This window comes from Oreochromis niloticus, linkage group LG7, assembly GCF_001858045.2.
Source record: "Oreochromis niloticus isolate F11D_XX linkage group LG7, O_niloticus_UMD_NMBU, whole genome shotgun sequence".
NCBI lineage: Eukaryota > Metazoa > Chordata > Actinopteri > Cichliformes > Cichlidae > Oreochromis > Oreochromis niloticus.
In genome coordinates this window covers 23,090,353-23,116,598 of record NC_031972.2, presented here as the reverse complement: position 1 = coordinate 23,116,598, position 26,246 = coordinate 23,090,353, and the positions used below count along the sequence as shown (strand labels likewise).

Sequence of the window (26,246 nt, the reverse complement as noted above, 5' to 3'; positions counted from 1 at the left end):
GCCCCGCTGCAGTAAAAGGTTTCAGGTGAAAAGAAGGATTGCTGCGACTGTGTAGTAAAGCTGGTTTATAGAATCTCATTAGGTCTCTCCAGAAAGGAACAAAAAAAAAAAAGGCAAAAAAGAAAACGTATGATAGTAATAATACATTTTAAATGGTGACAGAGGTGTTTCAGACGTAAAGGTGGGTCTTTGTGATTGTTCACCAGAGGGAACGCAAAAGCAGGCTTCAGTCACTTGACTGTGTGAAATTCTTCCTGAGTAAAGAACGTGACTTGTTTAGGCTTGCTTGCAATGCTTGCTGGGAAATCCTGGAATGTGTGGAATGGGGGACGGTGGTGCTTCTGCAGTTATCTGACTGCATAGAGCAGCAAGTATCCTGCAGTGAAACCCAACATGTCAGCAGTGCTTTTTGAGCAGCTTAAAACCTCAATCAGAGAATGCGCGGTTAAACTCCAGGAAAGAGAAGCTAATTAAATGATTACATGAACTCAATTACAGAGCAAACGCTGTGCTTGTTTTGCTTGTCATTTATTTTTGGAGCTACTGCTCATGAGTTAATGTGTTTGATTTAGTTTTTGGTAATGTAAATTTCTGAAAAGGAAAAAAACAAGTTAAATTATATGATGCATTTATACAATTGATCTTTAACCCAACTAAATGTGTATTTGTTTTAAATAATTTATTTAACAGGTTTATGAAACCTTTCTCATTAATCTGCTCTCCTGTTCCCCTGTCACCCTCTCTCTAAATAAAGTCAGTTAAAATTACATCTTTGTCTGTTTTTTCTTTTTCTTGCAAAAATATGGATTTAAATGAAATCACACAATTGCATAGCAGATGCAGCATTCTCATAAAAATGTAAATTGCCCTTTATACTCCAGTGACAAAGTTTAAAAAGTAATTAGAAAGTAGTAGGTGAAAAAAAACAAACAAAACATGAAATTTGTCTGTTTTTGTACCTAAACTTTGAAATACTTGCAGGCCTTAAATGGACTGTTTAGCAGGGTGCACTTACAGCTCCGACAGTTTTGATGCACAAACAGATTTTCCTCTGGATCTTGTTGCAAAATTGTGTTGCATTTATTTAAAAAAAAAAAAAATTGATTTTGATTTTTTTGCAACGCTTACAGAACTTCATTTTTAATTTGAGAGGAAACTAGAAAGTTTACAAAGATAGCAAAAATCCCGCCTTAAATAATCAACTATTGTGAGTACATGTGAACTGTATCGGTGTTATTGTTTCGTGGAAAAAATAAAAGCATATATTTGGGTTTAAATTTTACTTGGTGTAGACTATCCACTCAAGTGGAAGACGGGGGGGGAACGGAGCTTCGCACGCAGTGAGGAAAAATGTTTGTAAATGCAAACACAAACAATGACAGAGGAAAGGGAAAGGATCAACAAAGGGAAAATCATTAGGTTTGAAATTCATATGGCAAACATTAGGGGGTCAAACTCATCTGAGTTCATGGGCCTTATACAGCCCAGTTTGACTGTAAGTGGGCCGGAGCAGTAAAAACCACCAGTAACTTTCAAATTACACCTCCAAGACTTTCCATTTGTTTTGGTGTAAATAAGCACAATTTATTTTTAAATGTTTGTATTCAGTGAACCTTCCGTTTGCAAAGTAGATGATGAACAGGCTGAGATATCCCAGGAAAAACTTAGATACATATGAGTACAGCCAAAAAAAAAAAAGACATAAAATATGATTTTTTAGTTTGTTGTGAACAATAGTATCTTATTTCTAGGCTCAGATCTAAAACCACTTTGGCATTCCATACATTTTCAGCAGTGACGCTGCTTTCGCTGCATAACACAGCAAATAACTGGAATTATTAACGATTTCTTTGGCATTTTCAAACTTTGCAAAGCCATTCAGTGTGGTGACATTTTTCACATTCTAATAAATGCAACAAACAGTTCAGAAGGCCTCCAACCAAAAGCACATTAGCCACTGTGTTTAAATCAAACAGCGGGTTCTGGATGCTTCGACAGTGTGATGAGCTCTCTGGAGAGCAGACATGCTGTCATCGTTCAGCCGGGGTGCCATGTTAACCCTGCACTGATGATAAAATACATCTAAACTGTGGCAGTAATACACATGTTGTATATATTGTAAAATATTTGCATAATTGTTCCCATTGTATCCTTTTAGAAATTCATAACCACACACTCTTTCACCACGTTTGTGCATTTGGATTTTGAGTCACATTAATTTCCCCCCGAAACAGAGAACATATAAGCATTTAAATAGATTTCACCAACAGTATTATGGCTACTTGTTTCAAATTCTCCTTTAATATCATGATAAAAATCATTGCTGTGAATTTTGTTTGCCAATCTATAATGCTGGTGTGAAACTCTATTAATGTCACAGCCCTATTTTGGATCCTGAGGGCACTCCTCTTCCTCCTCTATTTAAGCAGTTAGGCTATTAAAGGACTGATCAGACGCTACATTATTTTAAAGGCAAACAGTTATGATTCACAGTTCTTCCATCAGAGAGTGGTATGGTGGCTATTGTGTGTGATGCGTAGGGTAGATTTGTACGTTAGTCTGATTTTTGGACAAGTCTAAAAAGGAAATTATTGTATTTTAGGCAGCGAACGAGTTTCCTATTTTATATATTCTCTTTTGTATTTCAGCAGCTTTCAAAATATTTGAAACAGGAAGCAATGCTTTATTTTCAAATTAAAAATGGAAGCTGGTACATTTGCAAAGCAAAGCAAACTTGTCGTTTCTCTCGGCTCTTTTCTTTGCCGAGAGATAAATGAAGATGCACAGCCTCTCTGCTGATGTGCTGACAGTGCCCATCATTTAACCCTCTTCAAAGATTCATCCGTGCTGCAGAGAGGCAGTTTAATGCCATCCATAGGACAGGCGCTGTAGTGCAGAGGCAACTAGTGAATCTGACACAGTCACAAAATGCTCGTCATGTGCTGATGCGATAAATAATTAATGATGAAATGAAAATTTACCACAGCGACAAACTGATCATCAGAGCCTGCTTTAGTTTCACTGAACATCAAATAGCAGCGGATGCCGAGTGTGGTTTATTCTCACAAAATGCATTCATTCAAAAGCAGATTAAACAGAAGCAATGAGCCGATTTGTGCAGGTGAGAAAATACAACAGGACAAAGCGAACACAATGACTCAAGAAACAGCAACAATAAACACGGGTGACCAACAGACAATGGGCAGGCGGAAATCCAAATAAACCAAAATAGCCCCGATACAAGAAGTGAAATCATCGAGGAAATGTTTATGTGCGTGTTTTGACAAGGAGGAGGAGGAGGAAGGACTGAAAACTGAGCACTGGATTTACCTGTCGTGGCTTATCTGAAAACAATCTGAAGCAAGCAGCAAAAAAAAACGCAAAAAAGTTCAACTGTGTTAATCTTAAAGCAGCTGAAAGTTTGAAATTTCAAATATTTTTAAAACACTGATGACTTTAGATTAAGTTAGAGTCACGTTTAATCTCCTCACACAGGAGATTAAATCATCTTTACTAATGCTCTAAGTAGCTAAGAAATTAATTAAATAAATAAATAAAATAACGTGATCAGCACATCACTGTGAAGCTGAAGTTTGGCTCCAGAGTGAAATGTCACTGATGGTACAGGATTTCACCATTTTCACCATCGTGACACTCTGATAGAAAATTCATCCACAACCACACATGAGCGCTGAAATCCTACAGTAACAACGGAGAGAAAGTGTGTGTGTGTTCCTGAGATACAGAAGGAGAACAAATGCTAAATGTTCAGGTGCCCTGTGTCCTGCAGAGCCACACATATTAGTGAGCGTGTTTAAGTGTTTGCTCATGGATTGCATCACATCTGTTTATGTTAGTGCTCTCCATGATGAATGCATACCCAGATGGAGGCTCCTGATATTAACATCTACTTCTGCTTTGATGTATTCAAAATAAATGTAACTTATTTAAGTTTAATGATCAAGACGAGCTTCTGCAATAGCTGTGAGATAAATGTTTCTGGTATAAAAGTGATGAGAGTTTTTTGGAAGATTAAATGTTTGTTTAGGCAGATAAAACTATTCAATATGTTTGTTGTGGGTATAAAAATAAACTCATTCAACCACACAAGAATCAATCCTCAGGTGGGCTGCAGAGGTGATCAGGCGCCACCCGGTGGACAAAAGATGTAATGCAGAAAGTAAAATCTTTAACAACAAGTTATTTTTCTTCCAGTATGCTATATTCCTGTATTTTAGGATTTTGCCTTCTAGTTTAAACGATCTGTTGCTGAGCTTTAAAATAATAATACTTATATTTTTGTGTGAAATCACATTTAAAAACTGTCATTGCAACAACTACAAAAAGCCATTCTGAATATTATTTCTCTGTCTTAGACGAAACTGATTTATATGCTTATTTAGGAGCTTTACTTCATTGAAAACAGTAAAAACTGATTTTATGAATGTTTTAATGAACCAATTCAACGGATTATGGAGTAAAGCTCCTTTTTTAAAAAACATTTTTAAAAGATAAACCATTACATAACCTTTAAAACTAGAAATAAAAACATTGAGTCTGTTTCTGTTTGAAATCCTACACTGTCAGTGTGTTTGACTTTTACTGAAAGTCACACTCTGCATGTGGAGCAGTAGGTAATTTCGTGCTAATGTGTGCACCTCAGGCTTACAATAAACCCTTCATGTGTGCACGGGTACAAGCAGCCGTCCTCAGTGTGTGATGTGTTAATGACAAGAAGATGCACATTACTGTGTAGCCTCTTCATCCCTGAGTCTGAGTCTGCTGTCACTGCAATGGAAGAAACAAATTAACTACTCATGAACATTTTAACATCAATAATTGTAGAGCAGAAATATAGTTTATCATAAAGATCTGTTACCTTAGTTTTTGTTTGTGAGAGGATAGCTGCTGAGAGTAAGCGGTGATGACTCAAAGTCTGAAGATGCCTCAGAAACAACCTCGTGGGGCATCTGAGAGAGAAAAAAAGACTGTCAGGATAAATGATGAACGAGACAAACATCTCCTTTCTGTGATGTTTGACCAAAGAAGAGGGCTGACCAGGACTGGAGGAGCCATGAAGAGGTAATTGACTGGGTAATGCATCAGATTCAGGCAGGAGGAGGAGTACAGATCTGCATAGCGCATGAGCTGGCTGGCGAACAGCGTCTGCCTGGAGCCGCTGCGCAGGAGGCTGCCCATCTGGCCGTATGACATGTCCATCCTGTAGGTCAGCAACTGCAAGTATAAAACAATGCAATGGCTTAAAGGTACACGTCACATCAAACATCCTACACCAATCTGACTTCCTGCTTAGTCCAATTTAATTATAAGAAGGTTTACTTTTTTGGGAATGGACTTCTTATAGACAGAGGAAGTCAAATGTCATAATCTACCTCTGACGTGTTGATTTAAGGAGATACGTGTTACGCTCAGGAGCGTGCAGAGGTTTCCCTGCAGTCTTGGAGACCACAGATATTATCTGTTACTCGGTCATTAGTGTTACTGTTCTTCTACAGTTTTCATAGCAGAGTGCAGTTGCTGTTGTGTTGGAAGGCATGTTGCACCATGAGTGTACATGGATGGTAAATTTCGAAAGAGGAAATGTGTCAGTGTACAGTTCAAGCCTCTGGCATGGGAGACACATTCCAGGAGCATGCTCATTCTTGCTCATTCAGGGATGATTTCTTGTTTAAAAACAGCTTAATTTTAACCATAAACTTTTTTGTATTGCTGTCTTTTATTCTGTCCTTTTAGCGGTAGACTGTATATGACAGACAGACACAACCTCAGGGTCTGAAAACTAAAGCCAGTCTTAAACCTGTATTTTTTCTAAAGGCCAGCAGGGGGCATCACCACCAGCTGGCTACAAGTCAGATTGTATAAAAGTCTATTATAAAATGACTCCCCTGTTCACTTGATTTATGATCACAGCAAACACTTTAATTGTTCACACTCTTGGTTATTAGTGTTAAGTCTTACTGAATAGTTGATTTTTGTAAATTATGGTCTGGTTTATGGAAAGATTGGGTATCCTTTAGGGTGACACATGAATGAGTTATATCCTCAGTTTTTTTTTTGTAGCCAAACTCACCTTTTGCTCCTCACTAGCATTTTTGAACAGCATTTGGTAGCCTCTGTTCCATCTTTTTTATACAGTCTATGGTACTGGGTGTGTCAGTGTAATCGGGGGTCGTAAACTTACTCCAAACAGTTTCCATAAAATACAAATCAGCACATGATTTCAACATCGAAGGGAATTTTATGTCCTCCGTACTGTTAACATGCCAACACCTGCATTTACTATTAAAAATACACTTACTCTGTGAAGCTTAACACTACCTGTGCCAACTGAAGGAACAGAAAGTGGTGAAGTGAACTGTAATGGTGCTGAACAGTAGTTATGCTGCACAGACACATTTGTGTTTTCTTTTGCTACAATAATGAAGCATTGCTATTGTAGTGGTAGATTTTAGAAGTGCATTTATGCATTTAAAATGACAAAAAAAATATTCCAGTATATCCCAGGACGTATGAGACATATTTATTTCATGGTGGTGATAAATTTGTTCCCATGCAAGACTTTGAGATTTCAACATTCAGAGAAAGAGGCAGAATTTGAATCCCAAAAACATTTCTAATACCAGCAGAAGGCACAGTGTAGGTTGTACGAATGCACTGAACTTTACGCGCATCCACAACTAAAGTGTGGAAATCTTTAAAAAGCTGTGTTGTGATGTGCAGAGCTCACCTTCATTCTCATATGAATGGAACCGATGTCACGATACTCTTGACTGGTGGTGTCTGGGTGCCTTCAAAAGACACATATAGAACAATGAACACGTATGTCACTTTATCTAACTGTGTCACATGTAGGAAATGAAAAATCTTTTTATAATGCTAATCTATTAGCAGCAAGTGTTAATGAGTAAATATGTAGCGAAGATTTCTCTTGTTTGGATTCTCAAGAGCTCCAAAACATCAACAAACTTATTTAATTTTCAATAAAAATGCACGAATTAATAAAAAATTATATGAGACCGTTGATTTTTTACAATGTTATAAATGGTTACTGAATAAAATGCTAGTCTATCCCATCTACTCATGAAACAAGATGGGATTTTTTTCCCAAAACTGCGGGCCTGTGGGTGCTTGTGCTCCCCCTGCTGGTCACATATAGAACCCTGTACCTCATGAGACAATGTTCATTATTTCATTGGGTTTAACTATTTTACATTTTAGTAATAGTAAAGCACACCGATCTAAAAACTGCAGATCTGAGTGCTTTCAAATCTAAACGTATCTACAGGAAATATACCGGAACAAAAAATCGACTCACTTGTTCAGTTCAGCTAAGTAGAGATCAAGACGCTTGAGCTCCTCAAAGATACTTTTCCTTTCCTCCCACACTTGCAGCTCTTTGGTGAGCTCAGGGACGACCAGGAAAGTCTTCCAGCCCTGTCGCTTCTTAGACTTCAGGATGTCGCCAAAGATGTGATCTCCGACATAGAGGATGTCCTTGCCTATGACGCCCAGCAGATCACAAACAATGTCTGAGGATCCTGCAACCAGAAAACACAAGTTAAGCAGCTGAACCGAACAGAACTGAACGTTACTAATTAGAACAAAACATTCTTGCCCAACTTGAAGGAAAACTCAGTGCTGACTCACCTCCTGAGTAGACTGTTCCATGCTGGAGGTCACCGGTGTATGTCCCGATCCGAAGCTTTCCTGTGTTCTGTGTATAAAAATGAAACACGTTACTGGAAAGTGTCGATGCTCAACACTGTGAATCAGCTCTTCAAACACTCTTTCACACCGTGTCCACTTGTCTCAGCACAGTCCCCTCTGCAAAGAACAGCGGCTTTTTGGTGTCCACAACGACAAGGTCGAAATACGAGCGCCAGCTCTTTTTGGGGCTTCCAGGCTGGAAGGAAAACATTTAAAAAAAATTTATTTTCATGATTCTCTTTAGTGGATAAAAGTCAAACCACAGTTGAAGATGCCTTACCTTCACATTACTTTCCAGCAGGTATGTCATGATGACCTTGATGAAGAAGGTGAAGTGTAAAAAATACAGTTAGAATGATTTATATTTATAATGGAAAAATAATAATTTACAATGATCTCATAAACATTAAAAGACCGCTTGATTAGGTCTACCTATTCAACTCCTTGTTAATGCAAATATCTAATCAACCAATTACATGGCAGCAACTCAGTGCATTTAGCTGTACCAGAGCCCAGAGGAGTCAGACTACTTTGAGCCATAAAGGAAACAGTATCTCGAACAACCAGAAAAGCTATGTAGAAGACCATCTGAATGAATGCAGTCTTAAAGCAGATAGGTTGCAGCAGCAGAAGACCACACTGGGTGGCTCTCCTGTCAGGAAACGGAGCCTATTATTGACACATTTTCCACCAAAACTGGACAAAAGATCATTGAACATTTCCTGTTCTGAGATTTCCTGATTTTGGCTTCAACATTCAGACTCAGAATCTGGCATAAACAAGCTTGGGTATGTTATATCAACTGTTCAGGCTGCTGATGGGGTGTAATTGTGTGGTGGATGTTTTCTTGGGACAATTATGCTGCCAAGAAAACATGATTTGCTGATCATGTTCATTCCTTTATGACCACAGTGTGCCTATCTTCTGTTGGCTGCTTCCAGCAAGAGAGCACACTATGACACAAAGCTCAAATCATCTCAAACTGGTGTCATGACAATGAGCTCAGTGTACTCAAATGTCCTCCACAGTAACAATATCTCAATCCAAAAGAGCACCTTTGAGATGTGGTAGAATGGGAGATTTCAACACATCTGCATTAACTGTGTGATGCTAACATGTTCATATGGACCAAAATCTCTGAGGAATGTTTGCAGGGCTTTGTCACAAAGAACTGAGTCCAACCTAGTACTAGCAAGGTGTACCTAATGAAGTGTCTAGTGGTTTTCTTTGGTAGTTAGAAGGTTTTAGTCATGGGACATTGAATTTTTTTGACCCTTTCATGCATGAATTATGACAACCTCAATCAGGATTTTTTTTTCACCTTTAATGAAAAAAAGATTTTTGAAGTAAATTTTTTTAAACATGTACTTTTCAAAGAGTTAATTAAATTTCCACTTAAGCGGACAACTGATGTGTATTGAGTGACACATCAGTGTCAAATGTAGTGGTTTATGTGCAAGTATAACATCAACACTGACACAAATACAAGAAACAGAAAAAATTGAATAGCTGTCCACTGTAGTGACCACTACGCGTGGAAGGGTTAAAAAGCCTTTGCACTCACCTCGGTGTAGTTGTAGTCACTGTTAGTGGCGAGGAAAACCTTGGCCACCTCTTTGATCCGGGTGAGGAGCACAGGGAGGTTTGGCTGTAAACATTTATACTTTCAGTGTTTCAGTCGCTAACATAAACTCAGACTGATAATCTTTTCAGTTTACTCACATCTCTGACGATGTATTTCTCCAAATTCTTGGTAGTTAATTCTTTCAAGGTTCCCTAAAAAACATTTTGAACATTTTGTAATTTTGACAAGTGGACACATTATTTTTGTCTTTGATGGTGCACTTGGTGTGTTTTGTGAACTCACCGTATCATGAGTGTAGTCCACAGCATCTCGAACATCCTGGAACATGCTTCTGTACGACATTAGCAAGTCACCATGCTGGAAACCTTTCAGGAGGCTGGAAGAGTTTAACAGCAGATATGGACGAGACGAAGAGTTTATTTAACAGTGAGTATTTCTCCAGGTCTTGGTGGGGTGATAGGATAATATAATATGGCTAAAATATGTGACTTACTTTGTGTATCTGGTACATCCAGTAAAGAAGTCAACCAGGCAGGCATAGAGATAAGTCTCTGCAGGGTGCATATAACTTGTAAATTGTTTATAATGCAATGAAAATTTTGAATTAATTGTAGAAAAGACGGCAAAGACGGTAAACAAAATTTACAGAAAGTAAAGAAGAGTGCAGGATTTTATACCTGAAAGATTGAAGAGAGTGTTCAGGATGTAGAAGCGGTCGGTGTCGTCTCTCTGGATGAACATGTTCGGGTAGTATTTGCGAATGTCTTCACTGTGGCACAAAATGATAACACGAATCAGTGTTAACAACCCAGACTGACTGGCTGCAGAGAAACAAAACATTTTTGCAAACGTGCATGAATTTACATCTAGTTTGTGTAAATTCTTAGTTTCAACTCACTTGCTTGTACTGACTGCTGCGATTTACAAGCAAAGAAAGAGAAGTTGACAGCCATTTCAGTGAGACAATAAAAGGATTTTGAGGTATGTTTTTCTTCCTTGTCTGTTGGATATCAATACAAACGGGTGTTTGTTTAGTGAGGTAATATCTCCTGTTCATATTTGAAATGAAACATGATGATGCTTTTTTTGCAACAACAAAAAAAAGGTGGGACTTAAATAGGTTTTAATGTTGATAACTGTTGAGATTTTGTCTGTCTCTAATAATTTTATACTGACTTCATATTTTTAAAAGTTTTACTTTTTTTTAGGAATTACAGCCATGTTCATACACATGCCCACATTTTCAGAGGCTCAACATTAACTGGACAAACTAAAATTATTTTATATGTAAGAATTGTTTATAATACTTCAATAAAAATCCTTTTCGGTCAGTAACTGTCTGAAGTCCAGAAACGATGGATTTCACCAAGTGCTATGTTTCCTCCCTTAAGTTTAATTTTGGTTTTCAGTCTGATGATGGCCTTCTTCAGTTGCACTGACAGGTCTTTGTACCTCCTACTGAGAGTTTCAAATATAGTTATGCACTTGGACCAGGACCCCACCCGGCTATGAAACTGTCAGTGAGCCCACTGTCACAGAAAATAGGGGACTGTGTATAAAAATTACTGTAGTGTAATTTTTGAATTAAAGCTGAAAGTTTATAAGTTAATCACATCTTGATTGTTTCATTGAAATTTAACTCTAGTGGTATATATAGATGTGTATATTATTACTTCATAATATATATATAATATATATGCTGTATTGAATCCAACTGGCCCAGTCTTGCTTGGGTTTTAGTCTTCATGTTTCCATCTCTTTCTCCCTTCTTGTCCTCACCTTGCTTGATCTCTTTCATACCAAAAAGTACAAAATAGGTTATGCAAACTTTTTTTTTTACTGTATTCACTTGTTTCTGACCTTACCCTTTGAGGAACTGAAAGCCATGACTGCAGACCAAAATATTCCCATTTGAATCCACTTTCAGGAGGTTCCCATATGTAGTGTCAACCACTAAACCACTGAGGGGGAGAAAGGGGAGAAAGTTTATTAATACTTGACAAGATAAGAAGAATTGATTGGCTTCTTCATTGTGGCGTAAATCATTAGAGAGACTTGAAACTAACCGAGTGGGGAAGCTGGGGTCGTACTTGTAGCGCAGAATCTCATGAGGGTATCCAATGGACACCATCCTGTCTCTCATCAGCTCAAAGCTCATGCTCTCGTAGTCGGGAGACTTATACGCTGCAAGCAGAAATGCACACAGTGAAAGCATGAATACACAATCATCCACTGTTGTGCAACTTGTTTGAAAGGAAAGTCAGAAACGGTAATGAGGAATTCAACACAGAGAGTTCAAAATTATGAATGAAGACAACACGTAGCATTTTCAGAGTGATTAAATATTTTATACACACGCTGTAAAAAAAAAAGGATAAGCTAAATATAGTTTGTTGTTTGCTGTATAGTTGTTTTATGCTGTAAAACAGACATACTTTTAAAAAGTATGGTACTGTTGGTAACAACTATGTAAGTATTTTTTCCTGACATTTTTTATTGCTATCAGGTAAAAGTATTCCAAAATAGTTTGGAGAAATTTAAAATGCATCCCAAACAAGAGCTCGGGTCTCAGATGTTTAACATAGAAAGAAATACCACCTAATTTTCAGATTTGAAAAAAACACTTCATAAACTTTAGCGGTGACTAATTTTCTAATAAATAAACTAAAAAAATGTCACTATTACCTAAATGTTTTTCTAGGGCAGCTGTGTCAGAAATTTAAAGACACAATTAATCTCTGAGATATGAGGACATTTCAGTTTTTCTACATAACAGAGAAATGCTGCTCCAGGAAATGGAAGAAATCTGTCACCACATCATGAATTCTAAGAAATAAATGTGTAAAATTACAAAAAGTGTTCCTGTAGCTCAGTGCCCATGACTGTCCTGTTATTATAAAACAGAACATTTTTCTTAACTCAGAGACAAAGAAAATGTTTTAATTACAGTGGACCCAACATTTATGACCACCTTCAATATTTTCCAAGCAGTGGGCTGCTGGAGGTTTTGCAAGGCTGATTTTGTTCTAGAGAGTTTAGAGTACTTGTAAGTATTTCTTAGATATATTCCTCACTTGCTGTTGTTTTTATTCTTGTGCCCCAAACACCTCATACTTATAGAAATGTTAGTTTTACATTTTCAGCATTTGAACATGAACAATGAGCAGGAATAATCAATACTGGAAGTTCAGTCATGGTATCCTGTTGGTATCTAAACCATTATACACTGTATATATTATACTATAGATAGATAAATAGATGGCAAAAATTTAAAAAAGTGTGCATTATTTAAAAAAATTAAACAACCAAGTTAAAGTAAAAGTAAAAATGATGTTATTATACAGTTATACATGAACTGTACTGTTCCTGGCCACAAAAACAGAGCAAAAGTGTATCAAATGTAAACACTGTATAGCTGACATAATCACAACACTGCTAAATGAAGGATTTGTAGGTAAATAATAATCCCATGACTCTCTGTGCTAGACACAGTCGTATTCGTCAGTAAGCAGGGAGAAGTACAGAAGCACAGACTCAATATCAAATAGAATAAATAAAGACGATCAAACCTGTTTTTTGCTTTTACTTACTTGCGAGCGTGTAGTCCATGTCGAAGCCATAGCATTTAATATTTTCCAGCGTCAGGCTTCTGTTGACAAACACCCTGTGATCAAACAGAAACACAGCTGAAGGCAGACAGTCATAGAGATTCATTTTTATGCACTAGGGTCAATTTAATGCTTTCATTTATCAGAATAGGGTTTCTTAAGGTTCAGTTTGCTTTTCGGCTTTTTGACATTAGGTCTGCCCTGAGATGTGGTTTAAATGAATTTTCAATGGGCAGAAGTCATTTAGTGTATGACTTCTGCCCTGTGTATGGCATAGTGTTGACTATGATTTAATTTGTCTTTTCCACCACAAAAATTCAGAGACTTTGCATACTTAGTTTGAACCTATCCTGCCCTTGAAGTCCCTCGAGTGGGGGTGGTGCTGGGTGGAGGCTAAAGATGTTATCATTACCAATGCCATCGCAGATGTTTGAAATGACTGCCAAATGCTTAACATGGTGTATTTTGACCATATATTAAAAATAATCATGATGTATTTTTAACACTGTCATGTATTTTCTGCATCACTTGCCCCCAGATGCTGCTTTTTAACCAGGCCTGCCCAGCACCTCCGGCCAGGATGGCCCAGTCTCAACCTTTCCTGACAGTTCATACATATAGAGTTGCTGTAAATAATTAATCTGCAAGCTCTTGTTCTGTGAATGTGTTTCTCCTGAGTTCCATCCAGAAAATAAAAGCTGTCAGCGAGGGAGTGTTTCTTACTGACAGGAAGCAGCTGAATAAGCTGATGATTCAAATAGTCATACAGGGTTAGGGTGCAAACTTTCAGAATACAGAAATAGGTCAGAATGTCAAAAAGCACCGGAAATTGTGGAAATATACCAGTGGATTTTTTAATTTATTTTTTTGCAATTCATTGTCTAACTTATTATATGAGCAACAATATTTTTATGACGTGTAAATAAGTAATTAATTTGTGATCTGTAATAACGCACAGAAAGAGCACAACTGAAAGACGACTTTTCTTTTCTTTTTTTGTTCTTTTTTTAAATATATTGTAAAACCTCAGAAATTCTGATCGTGTAAATTCATCTTTTGGTTAAAAACTGTTTCAGTTAGCAGCAGTTTACACATTAGTGTGCAATATTACCCCAGTTGAACTTACTTTTGTTCAAGGCGTCTCTTCTTCTCTTCGATGGAGATGCTTGTGTCCATTGCCTCCATGGTCCACTCCTGCTGATGTGCAGCTCCTCTTTTCAAAGAGGTATTTAAATTCTCAAATTTACCCAAAACTTTGTAGGCGTGCCGCTGAGCGTCTTCTCTGTTTTTGTGCACATGTTGAAACCCCTCCTTTTGACTAAGTGCTCATTAGTGACGTAAACGGCCGTGGGACACGCGCATGCAGCCTGCCGCCCCCCGCATCAGCACTCTTTGTTGCTGCGGAGCTTTCAGCTTGGAGAGAGTAGATTGTGTTATCAGAGGCGCACACATGTGCACGGGCTGCATGTGTGCGTAATTAATGGGAGTTTCCTGATGGCTGTCAGTCCCGCTGTGACTCGAGCAGCTCAAGTGCACGCTGCATGTATCAAAGCAAAACATTTCTGATATTTGATTTATGAATCATTTGGTTTGAGTTTCATGTGAAGAAGCGTTATCAGCAGCACGCGCTCAAAGTAACTGCAAGAAATTTGGAGACACACTCTCCAATTTCACGCAGAAACGCATCCTCATCCTCACATTTACACACAAAGCAGCCTTAAGGGTCACCAGGAAGAAAAAAAACTTTATGCACGGATCCAGACGTTGGAAATAGCAACAGCTATAAACTATGTGGAGCATATTAATCTAATGCTCCATATTATATATGTTTAACATATATGTTAAACTGCATTGTCCCTTTTTAATAAAGAAATAAGAAAATACGTTTTCAAATAAGTTTTTAAATCTCTTATTATATGTTAATTTAAAAATTTCTCCTTTCAGCAACTTAAAATAATTTGAGCTTTGCAGTTTTTGTTTGTTTGTTTATTTGTTTTGTAGCAAATATTATTGTAAAACTCGTGTTTTGTACATTTGTGGTTTGTGTACTGTGGTTGTTTCACTATGTGCTGCACTGTAAGTCCCTTTGGGCAGGGACTTATCTGCATGACACACCACCATGACATAACCAACCCTCTTTTTCTATATATAGTGTCACACAGGTGGAAAAACGTCATCAGTATGTAAACAGCACTTGAGGTTTACAACTGCTCAGGGCTGAAAAACACTGTGGAGCATTTTCAACTATAGAAATGCATCAAGTTTCAGAAGAGTTAAATATTATTATGTAATTTATGATTAATTTACCACATTTGAGGAGAAATTAAATTTAATCGCTTGAAGCAAAAAGCACAATAGCAAACACAACAATATTTTAAGGTCTGATATTAAAGTTTAAGAGCAAAGAAAACATGGACAGAAAAAATACTGCTACATATCACTTTAAAATCAGTTTTTTTTAATGTCAAACAAGAGTGAAAGATCTTACATTAGGTCATGAGCCATATACAGCCCAGTTTGATCTGAAGTGGGCTGGACTGGTGAAACTCTCCTTTCTGTCTGTATAAAGAAGTTTAACTACACACTGAATCCTTAAGAGGTCTTAAAATAAGAAAAAGAAGTGCAGTTACAACAGCACAGCTCAGTTCTTCTATGCCATATACTACACTGTTGCAGTAAATGAAAGACATTTCTCACCAGTACTGTTTGGGCTTTAACTGTAAGAAAACGCATGATAAAAATGGTCAAAATTACAGAAAAAGTTCTGGTAGTTGTTCATTAGAAAACAGAAAGAATTTATTCATTGACAGAAAATGTCCTGTTTTATATTTTGTTTAGTTTTTTTTCTCCAAATGTTACTGTGTACCCATTGTAAAAATTATAATACTTTTTTATTTTAAATGACTTTTCTGTCATTTATTTGTTTTTTGTATTACATAATTATTTTGGTGCAGTATGTCCTTCATCAGTAGGAAAAGCTGTCAAATCTATGAAAATGCAATTAAAAATCCAAAATGTATGCCCACCTTTACATTTTCTAAAGCCATCCAGTTGAGTCTTTGCTGGCTCGGATGTTTGACACCTCTGTGCTATGTCCCTGTTGACCAGTTTAATCCTAAATATTCATTAACGCCATTCATATCCTGTCCATCTGACATACACTGACTAATTCAAGCTGCAAATTTAACAGCATATTTTAATTTCTTTAATAAAACTAATCACAGTTTGGTTTCGTATGATATGATTCTATTGGCGTTCATCTCAGTCGCGTGTTTCCTTTTGGGTTTGCAATGCATCTTATCAAATTCTGCTGCGATCTCCAGCGGCGTCTTATTTTTGATCTCAGGGACGTTGAACTTGAGATAAAGCCCACAGATGAAGCAAGAAAACAGAAAAATGAGAAAGCAAAAGTAATCCAGTTTCTCCTGGAAATAAAGCATTTGGAGGCAATTTGTCAGTCCTTGTGCTTGACGCATTTCAAATGATCTTAAAAATATGCCACATTTTACATACTTACCACTAGGATGGGGAAGACCATCCCAACCACAAACAGGCCTAACCAGTTGAGGGTGCAAGAGACTGTGTACGCAGCCGATCTGAAAGGCTGAGCAAAGAGTTCCCCTGGAAGAGTAGGTGTAACTCCAACTTTGGGGAAAAGTACATGTTACAATAAGATGTCCTCATTGTTTGGTCAAAAAGAAAACCTTCTTGGTGCAAATTTTACAGTCTTTAGAAATATTAGCTTAGGAGATAAACGTACCTGGACCAATGGCAAAAAAGACTATACAAATGAAAATGAGGACCATGCTGCAGTACGGCATCCAGGAGACCTGACTCTGAGGAAAACGAAAGGGTTTATGTTTGTTTATTTATTCAAATATGCAGATACATACACCACCTGTCAAAAGTTTTAGAACACCCCAATTTTTCCAGTCATTTATTGCAATTCAACTCAAGTCGAGTGAATAGTTTGAAATGGTACAAAGGTAAGTGGTCAACTGCCAGAGGTTAAAGAAAAAGGTAAGGTTACCCAAAACTGAAAAATAATGTACATTTCAGAATTATTCAAAAAGGTCTTTTTCAGGGAACACAAAATGGGTTAAGAGTTCAAAGCTGTCCTGCAGCAATGGAGGTTGATCAAGCCTTGAAAGCTGATGCTGCTAATTCCTACAGGTGTTCCAACTTTTCTGGATTACTTACAGCCCCCTCTGTTTGCATAAAAGCAGTGCTGGAACACACTGTGGTACCATACCCTCGTGAGCATCAGTTGAACAGTATTGTACTGCAGAAAGTGTGTTGCTACAAAAATGGTGAGAAAATGGAAAAGAGACAGACCATCATAACACCTAAAAATGTAGGTCTTTCCTACAGAGAAATTGCAAAGAAAGTAAAGGTGTCAGTGAGTACAGTTTCCTTTAGCATCAAAAGGCAGAAACTCTGACAGGAAGAGCTCTGGCAGACCCAAAGCCAAAACTAAATCAGAGGACAAGTTTCTGTGAGTTAACAGCTTGCGTGATAGGCGGCTCACAGGACAACAGTTTCAAGCACAGCTTAACAGAGGTCGTAATAAGCAAGTCCCAGTTTCAAATGTGAAGAGAAGACTTTGAGCAGCAGGTTTAACAGGACAAGTAGCAGTTGTCTTATGCTCAGAATAAGACAAAAAGGCTTGCCTGGGCTATGAAACACCACCATTGACCTACTGAAGACTGGATGAAGGTATTATGAACTGATGAATCAAAATTTGAAATCTTCAGTTCATCATGCAGGATCTTTGTACACATTTGAGTAGGTGAAAGGATGGTTTCACAGTGTGTGGCTTCAACTGTCAAACGTGGGGAAGGAAGTGTGATAGTCTGGGGCTGTTTTGCTGGATCCTGAGTTGGGGACTTGTACAGAGTGAGAGGCACCCTGAAGCAAAATGGCTACCACAGCGTTCTCCATGCAATACCCTCTGGGAATAGATATGGGAAGAACTTCCTGAAGAATATTTGATTTCTATTGCAGAAAAAAGGTGTATTCAGCTGTTATATCTGCCAAAGCTGGCTACTTTGATGAGTCAAAACTTTAGAATACATTTTGGTCTATAAATTGATTCCATGATTCCTCCTTTAACTCCAGTTGCTTATTTGTACCATGCTTTCATTTCAGTGCAATGAGACATTAAACAGCATAATATTCAATTAAAAAAAAATGAAAAATTGGGGTGTTCTAAAACATTTGACTGGTAGCGTATATATAAATATAAATTTAAAAGTGGCTAGTTTTGAAGTGACTCACTTGCAGGTACAAAGTGATGGTGAGGAAAACTAGTGTCACAGACATTCCTGCGTAGCCTCTGAAGAGCAGGACCGTTTTTCCTGTTCTGTTAACAATCATGAACTGCAACATGAGAACAGATTTAGCCTGCTGCCGTGAATGTTTTGCAGTAATGGCACAGAATTAAACAGCCACATGGGGGAGCTACGATTACATATGAAAACAGCCGCCACAAGGCATTCACATTACTGGTGAGACCGGAGACATTTTTTTTTCTTAAATGATTTGATAAATCAGCAATAAGTAAATAAAACAAATATTAATGATAGAGTGTTTACAGGATATTAAACATAAATTTTCCCTAAAACTGGCTTTTGCTAAGGGACTAACATTTCAACAGAAGCCTGAACAAAGAAATAAGGTAGACAATTATATTCAGTCCAAATCAGGTGTACAATGTATAATTGGTTGATTGGCAGTTTAAATATATTGGTTGATGAGTCGAAGGACACGTTGCCCTTGTTAGTTTTTGTCCACTCTGGCTCCACCTGCTGAAATGCTAGTCTGTTTGCACAAGTAAACACCTTTGAATCAGTCATTGTGCTGCACTACTTTTTGTCCTTTAAAGTTTGTCGTCCTTGAGCTGAGCACCTATATTTTGCTGGACAGCCCGTTTTTTATTGGATATAAAACATGACTGGATATCAGTGAAACAGTACTTACACAGGACACAACAGTGGAAAATTCACAGAGCCCTGTCCCCAAGGCAGTGTATCGTAACTTTTGTTCTGGGATTCCCGCCGCACGAAACACATCAAAAGAATAAAAGTAGACCTGTAGTTAAACATACACAGATAAGAAACTGTGTAATGTTTCTATTCATTTTACAGAAACTGGCAAGTTTTACTGCTGAATATTTCACTGTTATTGTTACTTATGTATTTATTACAATTTATTATATTTAGCCATTACAGGATTTTTTTTAAAGAACATTATCTTAAAAAAAAAGAGATGACAGAGACTGGTGAAAGAAAGAGTCCTCTGTTTCTAGCTTATACACTCACAGCATTGATGCCACAGAGCTGCACTGAGGCGAAAGTTACAGAGACGGTGATCAGCTGCCAGCGGACCGTTTTGTTCTGAATCAGCTCCAACACTGAGTAGCTGCGGACACTCTGCAGGGCAGCTTTCTCCTCCAGCATCTCCTCGATCTCTCTGCTGTAGTCCTTATTGCCCCAAAGCTGCTTTAAAGCTAAGGTGGCATGAGAAAACATGAGATTTAGATGGTAAGTTAACAGTGAAAAATCCCCTAAGGCAAAAAATGTTTTTGCACACCTTTTTCACAGGCCCGTTGGTCTCCTCTGTCCAACAACAGGAAGCCGGGAGATTCTGGCAGGAAGAACAGGGTGAGGAGTTGAAACAACCCTGTGAAACCGATGAAACCAAGCAGCCAGGGCCACAGCTTCTCTGTACCAAGTGACTCACTGCAAGTATAACATCAATAGTCAAGTTATCACAGGTTAATATCTAAAATAGCAAGATGCTTCCAAAAACACAGTTATGAAAAGTTTGAAAGGGCCAAAGTTTCATTAATATTTAATTAAATAATCCTTGATTACAGATTTTTGTAATTATTGGTAACAAAGTGCAATAAATAAAAAACTGTAAACTGCTGTTATTTGTAAATACAGTTAAATACTATAAGAACCTTAAAGTTGTGATGTTGTGTAAAATGCAAATGATTTTCAAATTTCATATTTTGATCAAAATAGACAAGATGTGTTGTATAAATTAGACTTATACTATTTAATGTAAAATATTTCATGGCAACAAGACAGCTTTAAAAAAAGCTGGGAATGTGTAACGAAAGGTTGGAAATTAAGTTTTACTAAGGAGTTGAAGGAACATTTTGCATACATTAGGCTAACGGTAACAGGTCAAATCTTAGAGAGAAATGGGCTGATGAAATTTACCGATCCACAAAAAAAATGTTACAAATCTTTGAATATGTCCCACAGTGTAATACCACATGATCTGCAAGACACAATATCATCATAAAATTCAGAGAATCTGGAGAAATCTCTGTGCGCAACGGATGGTAGTTGATCTTCAGGCCCTCGGGCAACACTGCATTAAAAATAGGAAGGATTCTGAAATGGAAATCTCTATATGGACTTCCAGAAATGACTGTCTGAGAACACAGTTCACCATGGCATCCGCCAATTCAAGTTAAATTTCTATCATCCAAAGAAGAAGCCATATGGGAACATGACCCAGAAACACCACCATGTTCTCTGGGCAAAGCTCAATTTAAATGAGGAAAAGTGGACTTTGATCAGACGAATCAAAATTAAGATTTATTTTTGTTAAACATTTACATTTTTTTGTATGAAATCTTGTAAAATGTCTTTAAGGAAAGAATCCTTGTAAACAAAGTACAATAAATATTTATGTCCCATACAGTTATTCTTTTTTATTGAGTGCTACCACTTTCTTATATGCACTGATCTTTTCAGTTGTAGTGTCATTTAGTCATCTGACGTGATTATTGTATAAATAATAGCGCTGCCCTTTTTTAAATTAAGAATCTGTATTGTCCATGAAAATAGGTACATTGTAAAATTACAGTTTAATGGTCACTGTAAAAAATTACAGAATTTTCTTTTTCATTGCTGGAAAATCGAGACACTGTAAATGAACAGTGACATTCCTTACAGAGTACAGAAGGTCCTTTGTAGTCTATCCAGGTGTGGGCAGTCAGTTAAGCCTACCACACCACCTGATGCTTACTCCACACAAAAGAAACTTTGCAACAGGACCCTTTGCAGTGCTGTTGCATTGGCTGCAGTGACTCAGTCAAAATTAAGACCTGATTGAAATGCTGTGGTGAGATCTTAAGAAAGCTAAACGAATGCCCAAAGCCGTGCTGTGAAGAAGAGTGAGACAAATTTTCTCCACAATGAGAGAATGATGAAGTTATACAGAAAACAATTACTTCAGGTTATTTCTGCTGAAGGTGTTAGAATCATGAGATGTACTTAGTTTTTCACGGGACTTTTTCACATGTAGGTTACCTCACCTGATCCCCAGCAGTTGACCAGAGAACTTCCCCAAAGACATGAAGGAACCAATGGTCACGCCAACCATCCCTTTGAGCGTCCGAGGAGTGATTTCCATGATGTACATTGGATAAACTGCAAGACTGGCTCCTAGAGTAACAGGAAAAATCAACAACACCCACATACACAATCTGACCAGATTCAATGAGGTGAGTTTGGACAGCGGGGAAACTAGCTCCGATGAGTTTGCTCAAAAGGTTACCTGAATTAATGCCAAAGAAAAATCGTCCTGCCATGATCATCTCAAAAGACATGGCTGTTTTACTCAAGAGCATCAACACACCTCCAAGTATAGCCACAAAAGTGTTTAACAAAAGGCATCGCTTTCTATGGGACAGAAAAACAGAGACTTAGAGCCTGGGGCCAACGCAGAACATCTATTCATGCATGTCTTTGACAGTGCCATGTTAATAGCTAAACAGAATGTGGAATTTCTATGCTCATGTACACCAACCTGCCGAATTTTGATGCCAGTGAACCAGCAGCTAGCGACCCCAGTAAACCCCCAACACAGAAAATGGACACAGTGAAGGACCAGATGAGCGAGAGCTGCCATGACTCCAGGGAGAGACGGTATCTGTGCATGCATGTTTGATTCACCAGCTCCTTGATAAACTACAACAAGGTGAACAGGTATAGATTTGTCTATGCACGCGGAAAATACAGCTTAAGGTTGTTTGTATTTAAATTTAGTAAAGTATCTCACTTACAGCAGAGGGGGAGGTCATCACAGACACGCTGTATCCATAATGAAATGTCCCACCGAGACCACACACAAAAATGGCAGCAAATACAACAGGATAAGCTACCTGTAAAAATGTAAAAATAAAATAAAATAAGCAAGTTTTTTTGGCAAATGTAGGTATATTTTGTTTAACGTCAATCACACTAAATAATCACGTTTTACTTTTTCAGTACCACATTTCTCCAAACTTACATCTGTCAGTCTGTATGTCCATTTATGTTTTTTGGCTCGTGTGAATTCTACATATAAAGCAGTCATCAAATTTTTTTGTTTTCCTTTCATTTATATGCTTGAGCTAGCCATTCACAAGTCAAGAAACATTAATGTGGACATAAAAATAGTTTTAACTGTTACCTACCAGGAGTCCTAAGTGCTGTATCATTGCTGTAGGTCTGTCGCTTTCGGGTGAGAAGTCTTTTCAGATCATTCACATGGCTGCAGCACATATTTAACTGAGCACTGAAATTATTAACTTTTTGGCGGGCCAAAGAATAAGGTGCTCGAGAACAAAAACAACAACTTAAAAAGTTATGTGTCTGATGTGGAATAAGTCATGTGAGTGTGACCTTTGTTTGCTTAAGGATTCTGCCCAATGATCATGGGAGACCCTTAACAGGCTGCTCTAAAGAAAAGTTATTTATTGTCCTGCAATCTGTTTAAAAGTCTGAAAAAGTTACACTGAGAGAGACAAAGACATGATTATGAAGTTAAGCCAAAACCTTTAACCTCTTTTTATTCGGCTTAATGGAGAATTGCATCACAAAACACAAAATCCTCTCAGAGAACTTTTAATGTCAGAGGACAGAGCCATAACTCTCAAAAGAAAGGTTAGATTTGGGGAAATGTATGAGCTATCCAGACAGTGAAAACCTCAGTGTCATTCATCAGTAAACATTAAGCTACAACCAACAGCAAAACGTCCTTAATGTTTGCACATACCTCATTCAGTTATACAAACAGTGAACAGGAGAAACTGGATGCTGCTGGAAGATTCTTCTTCAGCAAAGAAAGAAACACATCAGTTTTCAAATTTTGTACATATAAAAGAAATATCATGCGGAAGGTTTTTTTTACTCTAAATCCTTTGTGACTAACTGTGTACAGTCATCTGTCTTTGGAAGGCACAGAGAGGTGTGTATTTATTCAAAGTGCTGCTTCTTAGGTTTGATACCCAAATTAAGCAGTTTCAGTCGTTTCCACTAGAAAAACAAGAGTGGCCTAACACACCTATTATTACAAAACTCTGGTTCCAAAGTCAGAATCACAAATATAAACTTGTCACATTGATTTAAAAAAAAAAAAAAACATGATCAAAAGTAGCAGTGAGAAGTTTCACTGTAAAAAGCACAAATTTCGTTACATAACATCTGGTTCACAAAAGTAAGCCGGTCCTCCAAAAAGGACAAAAGTCCAGAGGATACAGTGTGTCTGTGTTTGGCACATGACGCAGCCAGATGTCACACAGCTGACCTCCAGAGAGGAAGAAGAGTCAGCTTCAGACTAAAAACACTGTTAACAAAGCACTGAGAGACTAGACCGTCAAAAAAAAAAAGGTTGTGGGGAAGTGTGTTTCCTGCTGGTGACTGAAGCTCTTGCAACTGCCAGGGAGGCTGTATTTTCAGCTTGACTGAAGGAGAAATGGCTGACACTTTATGAGACAAAAGCTGTAAGACTTTTCTTAAGGAGTAGTTACTGCGAACTGAATGACGTGTTTTTTCTTTCTTTGGAGAACCACACATGCACCCTCAGATCAAATTATAAAGGATTCAATCTCTAACTTGGGTTCCTAATTGACTTGTTGTCAATAGTGAAAAACACTAAAGACACAATGACAATAAAGGGGAAAATGTTCTGGCTCTGAACTCAGTAAAATAAACATAAATATATATTTCACCAAGGAAGGCAGACCGACATACATATACAAAAAATACACAGTATTCATGAAAAACCTACCAATGCAGGGCAAAAAACCAGTACCAGTGTTGTACACACTGCACACATCGTTGGATAAAAGTTATTTTGAGTAGCTGTGAGTCTCTGTATCAGACTACCCACTCTGAGAAGCATAGCCAGATCTTCTTTATAAGCCAGTAACTGCGACCACAGCCACCTGCCCATCACTCTCCTGTGTGCAGAGAACATTTCTGTCAAAATACTGTGATGATCTATGACATCAAAACAAACAACCTAAATACAATATACAGGTTTTAAATGGTGTTGGTGAAACTTGAGTTGTGTACTAACTGAGACCAGCTATACCAAGGAAACATGACTTGAACCCCAGATGGGTCCCATGCCCACAGTATGTGCCCCATGGTACACTATCACCATAACCTGGTGTGGCTTTGTAGTACATTTGCTGAGTGCTACAAAGACACTTCAACATAGTGATGCTTTCTTTGTGCCTGCTATCTTGACAAAACATAAAAACCCCATCAGCAATAACAGGGGGGACAACAGCGGTTATCGACTTTCTTTGTTAACTCATGCTCTCTCCTTTAGGCTCTGCTCTGAAAAGTTCTGAACCTTTAAGCTGCAGTTTCTGACCAAGTCTTCTAAGAACTTACATGTCACATGATTGCTAACCCAGTTGCACTTGCTCCCCATCAACTACAGAGTCTACTTTCAGATTCAGGTTTGGACTTTTCTGGGTTCTGCTTTTGTGTTTTCAGACCAGATCAGATGAGTAAAAAGTTTTTAGTTTCGATTGGCACAGAGTGGTTACACAGTGTGAATACCAAAATGGTCAGCACTGATATGTGAAGTCTGTGCTTGTGTTGTTAGAAAGTGAGGGAGGAGAACTGTTTCTTTTATCTGGCAGGGTTAGACCTGGGATGTTATGAGAGAGAGAAAGATGCCACTGAAAGAAAATCGAACTGAAATCTGTGCTAAAACAGCAAATACAAGGGTGGAAGTACAAGTTAAAATGGGAAAGCTTGTTAAGCCTTAATTTGAAGCAAAGTCAGCGGGTTTAAAGCAGCATTTATCAGATTGAACTGGTGATTGTACAAATGTACTTTTTATGTCTCCATGAAAATTTTAATTAAGGTTCATTTAGATAATGCTTCAAAATGACTGCTCAAATAAATGTCCAGAATGGTTTTGAGTGGGTGGAAAGTGGTGAGACTCTTCTCTTCTATTTTCTAAGAACTTCGGATTAAACTGTGCCAACAACTATCAGATATGCAGAAGACAAACCCTAACCCTGGTGATCCCTGGCCCTTTTATTTAGCATCACCAGCAGGACAAATGTTCACTTAATGCTAACGATAGCAATAATAATATTATTAATACACATTCTATATAGAGAGAGCCAAAGCGTCCCCGCAAAAAGATGGAGGCAAAACTCATTCTTGTTTTAAGCGGTCTCTTGTGAGCCGTCCAGTTTAATAGAAGTGCAAAATGAATCAGTGAAGAGCGCCTTTAATGAAGTCAGGCTGAGAAGCTGCTCCAAACCGAGGTGTCACTTAGCATTTTCATAAGTGCTATTATCTTTCCATTGCATTTATCAAAACTGTCTTCACTTTTATCCACCAGTTTTGGTTCTTGCAAACTTTTAACCACAGCAGAGATTTCATTAGTATTGTGTATGGTATAAGAAGAATGTATAGTAACAGAAACAGGAAAAGCAGTACGGTGGTGCAGTGGTTAACACTGTCGCTTGAGATGAGTTTGCATTTTCCTCCCATGTATCTGCTTGAGGTCTGTTTGGGTGCTCTGGCATCCTCCCACAGTTCAAAGACATGCAGTTAGTGGAGTGGGGTTAATTATTGATCCTAAATTGCCCAGAGGTGTAAATGTGAGGGCAAATGGTTGTCTGTCTCTCTGTGTTGGCTCTGTGACAGTCTGGTGACCTGTCCAGGGTGTACCACGCTTCTTACCCTATGGCAGCTGGGATAGGCTCCAGCCCCCCTGTGACCCTAAATTGGATAAGCAGATGAAGATAAAAGGATAGAAACAGGAAAAATAGCATCTTGTGAAGTGTGAAAAGTGGAAATAACATGTTTTCTACATCCATATTTTGTTGTGTTGTTTTCTCTTGTCATGTGTCAGTGACATGTTTTGCGTCTTCCATCCCTTGCACTGACTTTAGATTTTGGAACATTTCTCCATTTATATTCCCAGGAAATAACTCTGAACAAACACTGTGCCTGTATTTCTGAGTCTGGACTCTTTGTTCAGGCTGTCTCAGAAACACTTGGCAG

The 26,246-nt window shown here is 37.9% G+C and overlaps 2 protein-coding genes across 2 annotated transcripts; both read right to left on the bottom strand.

The window, feature by feature from the left end:
• Positions 1-2,069: 2,069 nt before the first annotated feature.
• nt5c2l1 (5'-nucleotidase, cytosolic II, like 1) lies at positions 2,070-14,220 on the bottom strand. Its single transcript, XM_005451309.4, has 17 exons — positions 14,048-14,220; positions 12,904-12,977; positions 11,380-11,497; positions 11,179-11,274; positions 9,991-10,082; positions 9,807-9,864; positions 9,596-9,689; positions 9,451-9,504; positions 9,293-9,376; positions 8,009-8,044; positions 7,817-7,924; positions 7,669-7,735; positions 7,337-7,559; positions 6,749-6,809; positions 5,059-5,235; positions 4,880-4,970; positions 2,070-4,788 (listed from the first exon to the last, which is right to left on the bottom strand). The coding sequence occupies exons 1-16, from the start codon at positions 14,104-14,106 to the stop codon at positions 4,881-4,883; spliced, it is 1,491 nt and encodes a 496-aa protein (XP_005451366.1). The 5' UTR covers positions 14,107-14,220; the 3' UTR covers positions 2,070-4,788; position 4,880.
• Positions 14,221-15,782: 1,562 nt separating this feature from the next.
• slc2a11l (solute carrier family 2 member 11, like) lies at positions 15,783-22,519 on the bottom strand. The gene is made up of 12 exons (XM_005451310.2): positions 22,400-22,519; positions 22,007-22,105; positions 21,751-21,911; positions 21,499-21,623; positions 21,257-21,386; positions 19,513-19,661; positions 19,242-19,429; positions 18,901-19,011; positions 18,199-18,300; positions 16,682-16,757; positions 16,439-16,566; positions 15,783-16,346 (listed from the first exon to the last, which is right to left on the bottom strand). The coding sequence occupies exons 1-12, from the start codon at positions 22,421-22,423 to the stop codon at positions 16,140-16,142; spliced, it is 1,500 nt and encodes a 499-aa protein (XP_005451367.1). The 5' UTR covers positions 22,424-22,519; the 3' UTR covers positions 15,783-16,139.
• Between the last annotated feature and the right edge of the window lie 3,727 nt (positions 22,520-26,246).

Coding starts and splice junctions, on each gene's coding strand:
- nt5c2l1 (XM_005451309.4), bottom strand. CDS start 14,106: ATGGAGGCAATGGACACAAGCATCTCCATCGAAGAGAAGAAGAGACGC. Junction 11,498..12,903: donor CATGGACTACACGCTCGCAA/GTAAGTAAAAGC, acceptor TTCTGCTTGCAG/CGTATAAGTCTCCCGACTAC. Junction 5,236..6,748: donor CCATTCATATGAGAATGAAG/GTGAGCTCTGCA, acceptor TTATACTTGCAG/TTGCTGACCTACAGGATGGA.
- slc2a11l (XM_005451310.2), bottom strand. CDS start 22,423: ATGATACAGCACTTAGGACTCCTG. Junction 21,912..22,006: donor TGATGACCTCCCCCTCTGCT/GTAAGTGAGATA, acceptor ACCTTGTTGTAG/TTTATCAAGGAGCTGGTGAA. Junction 21,624..21,750: donor CTGGCATCAAAATTCGGCAG/GTTGGTGTACAT, acceptor TCTGTCCCATAG/AAAGCGATGCCTTTTGTTAA.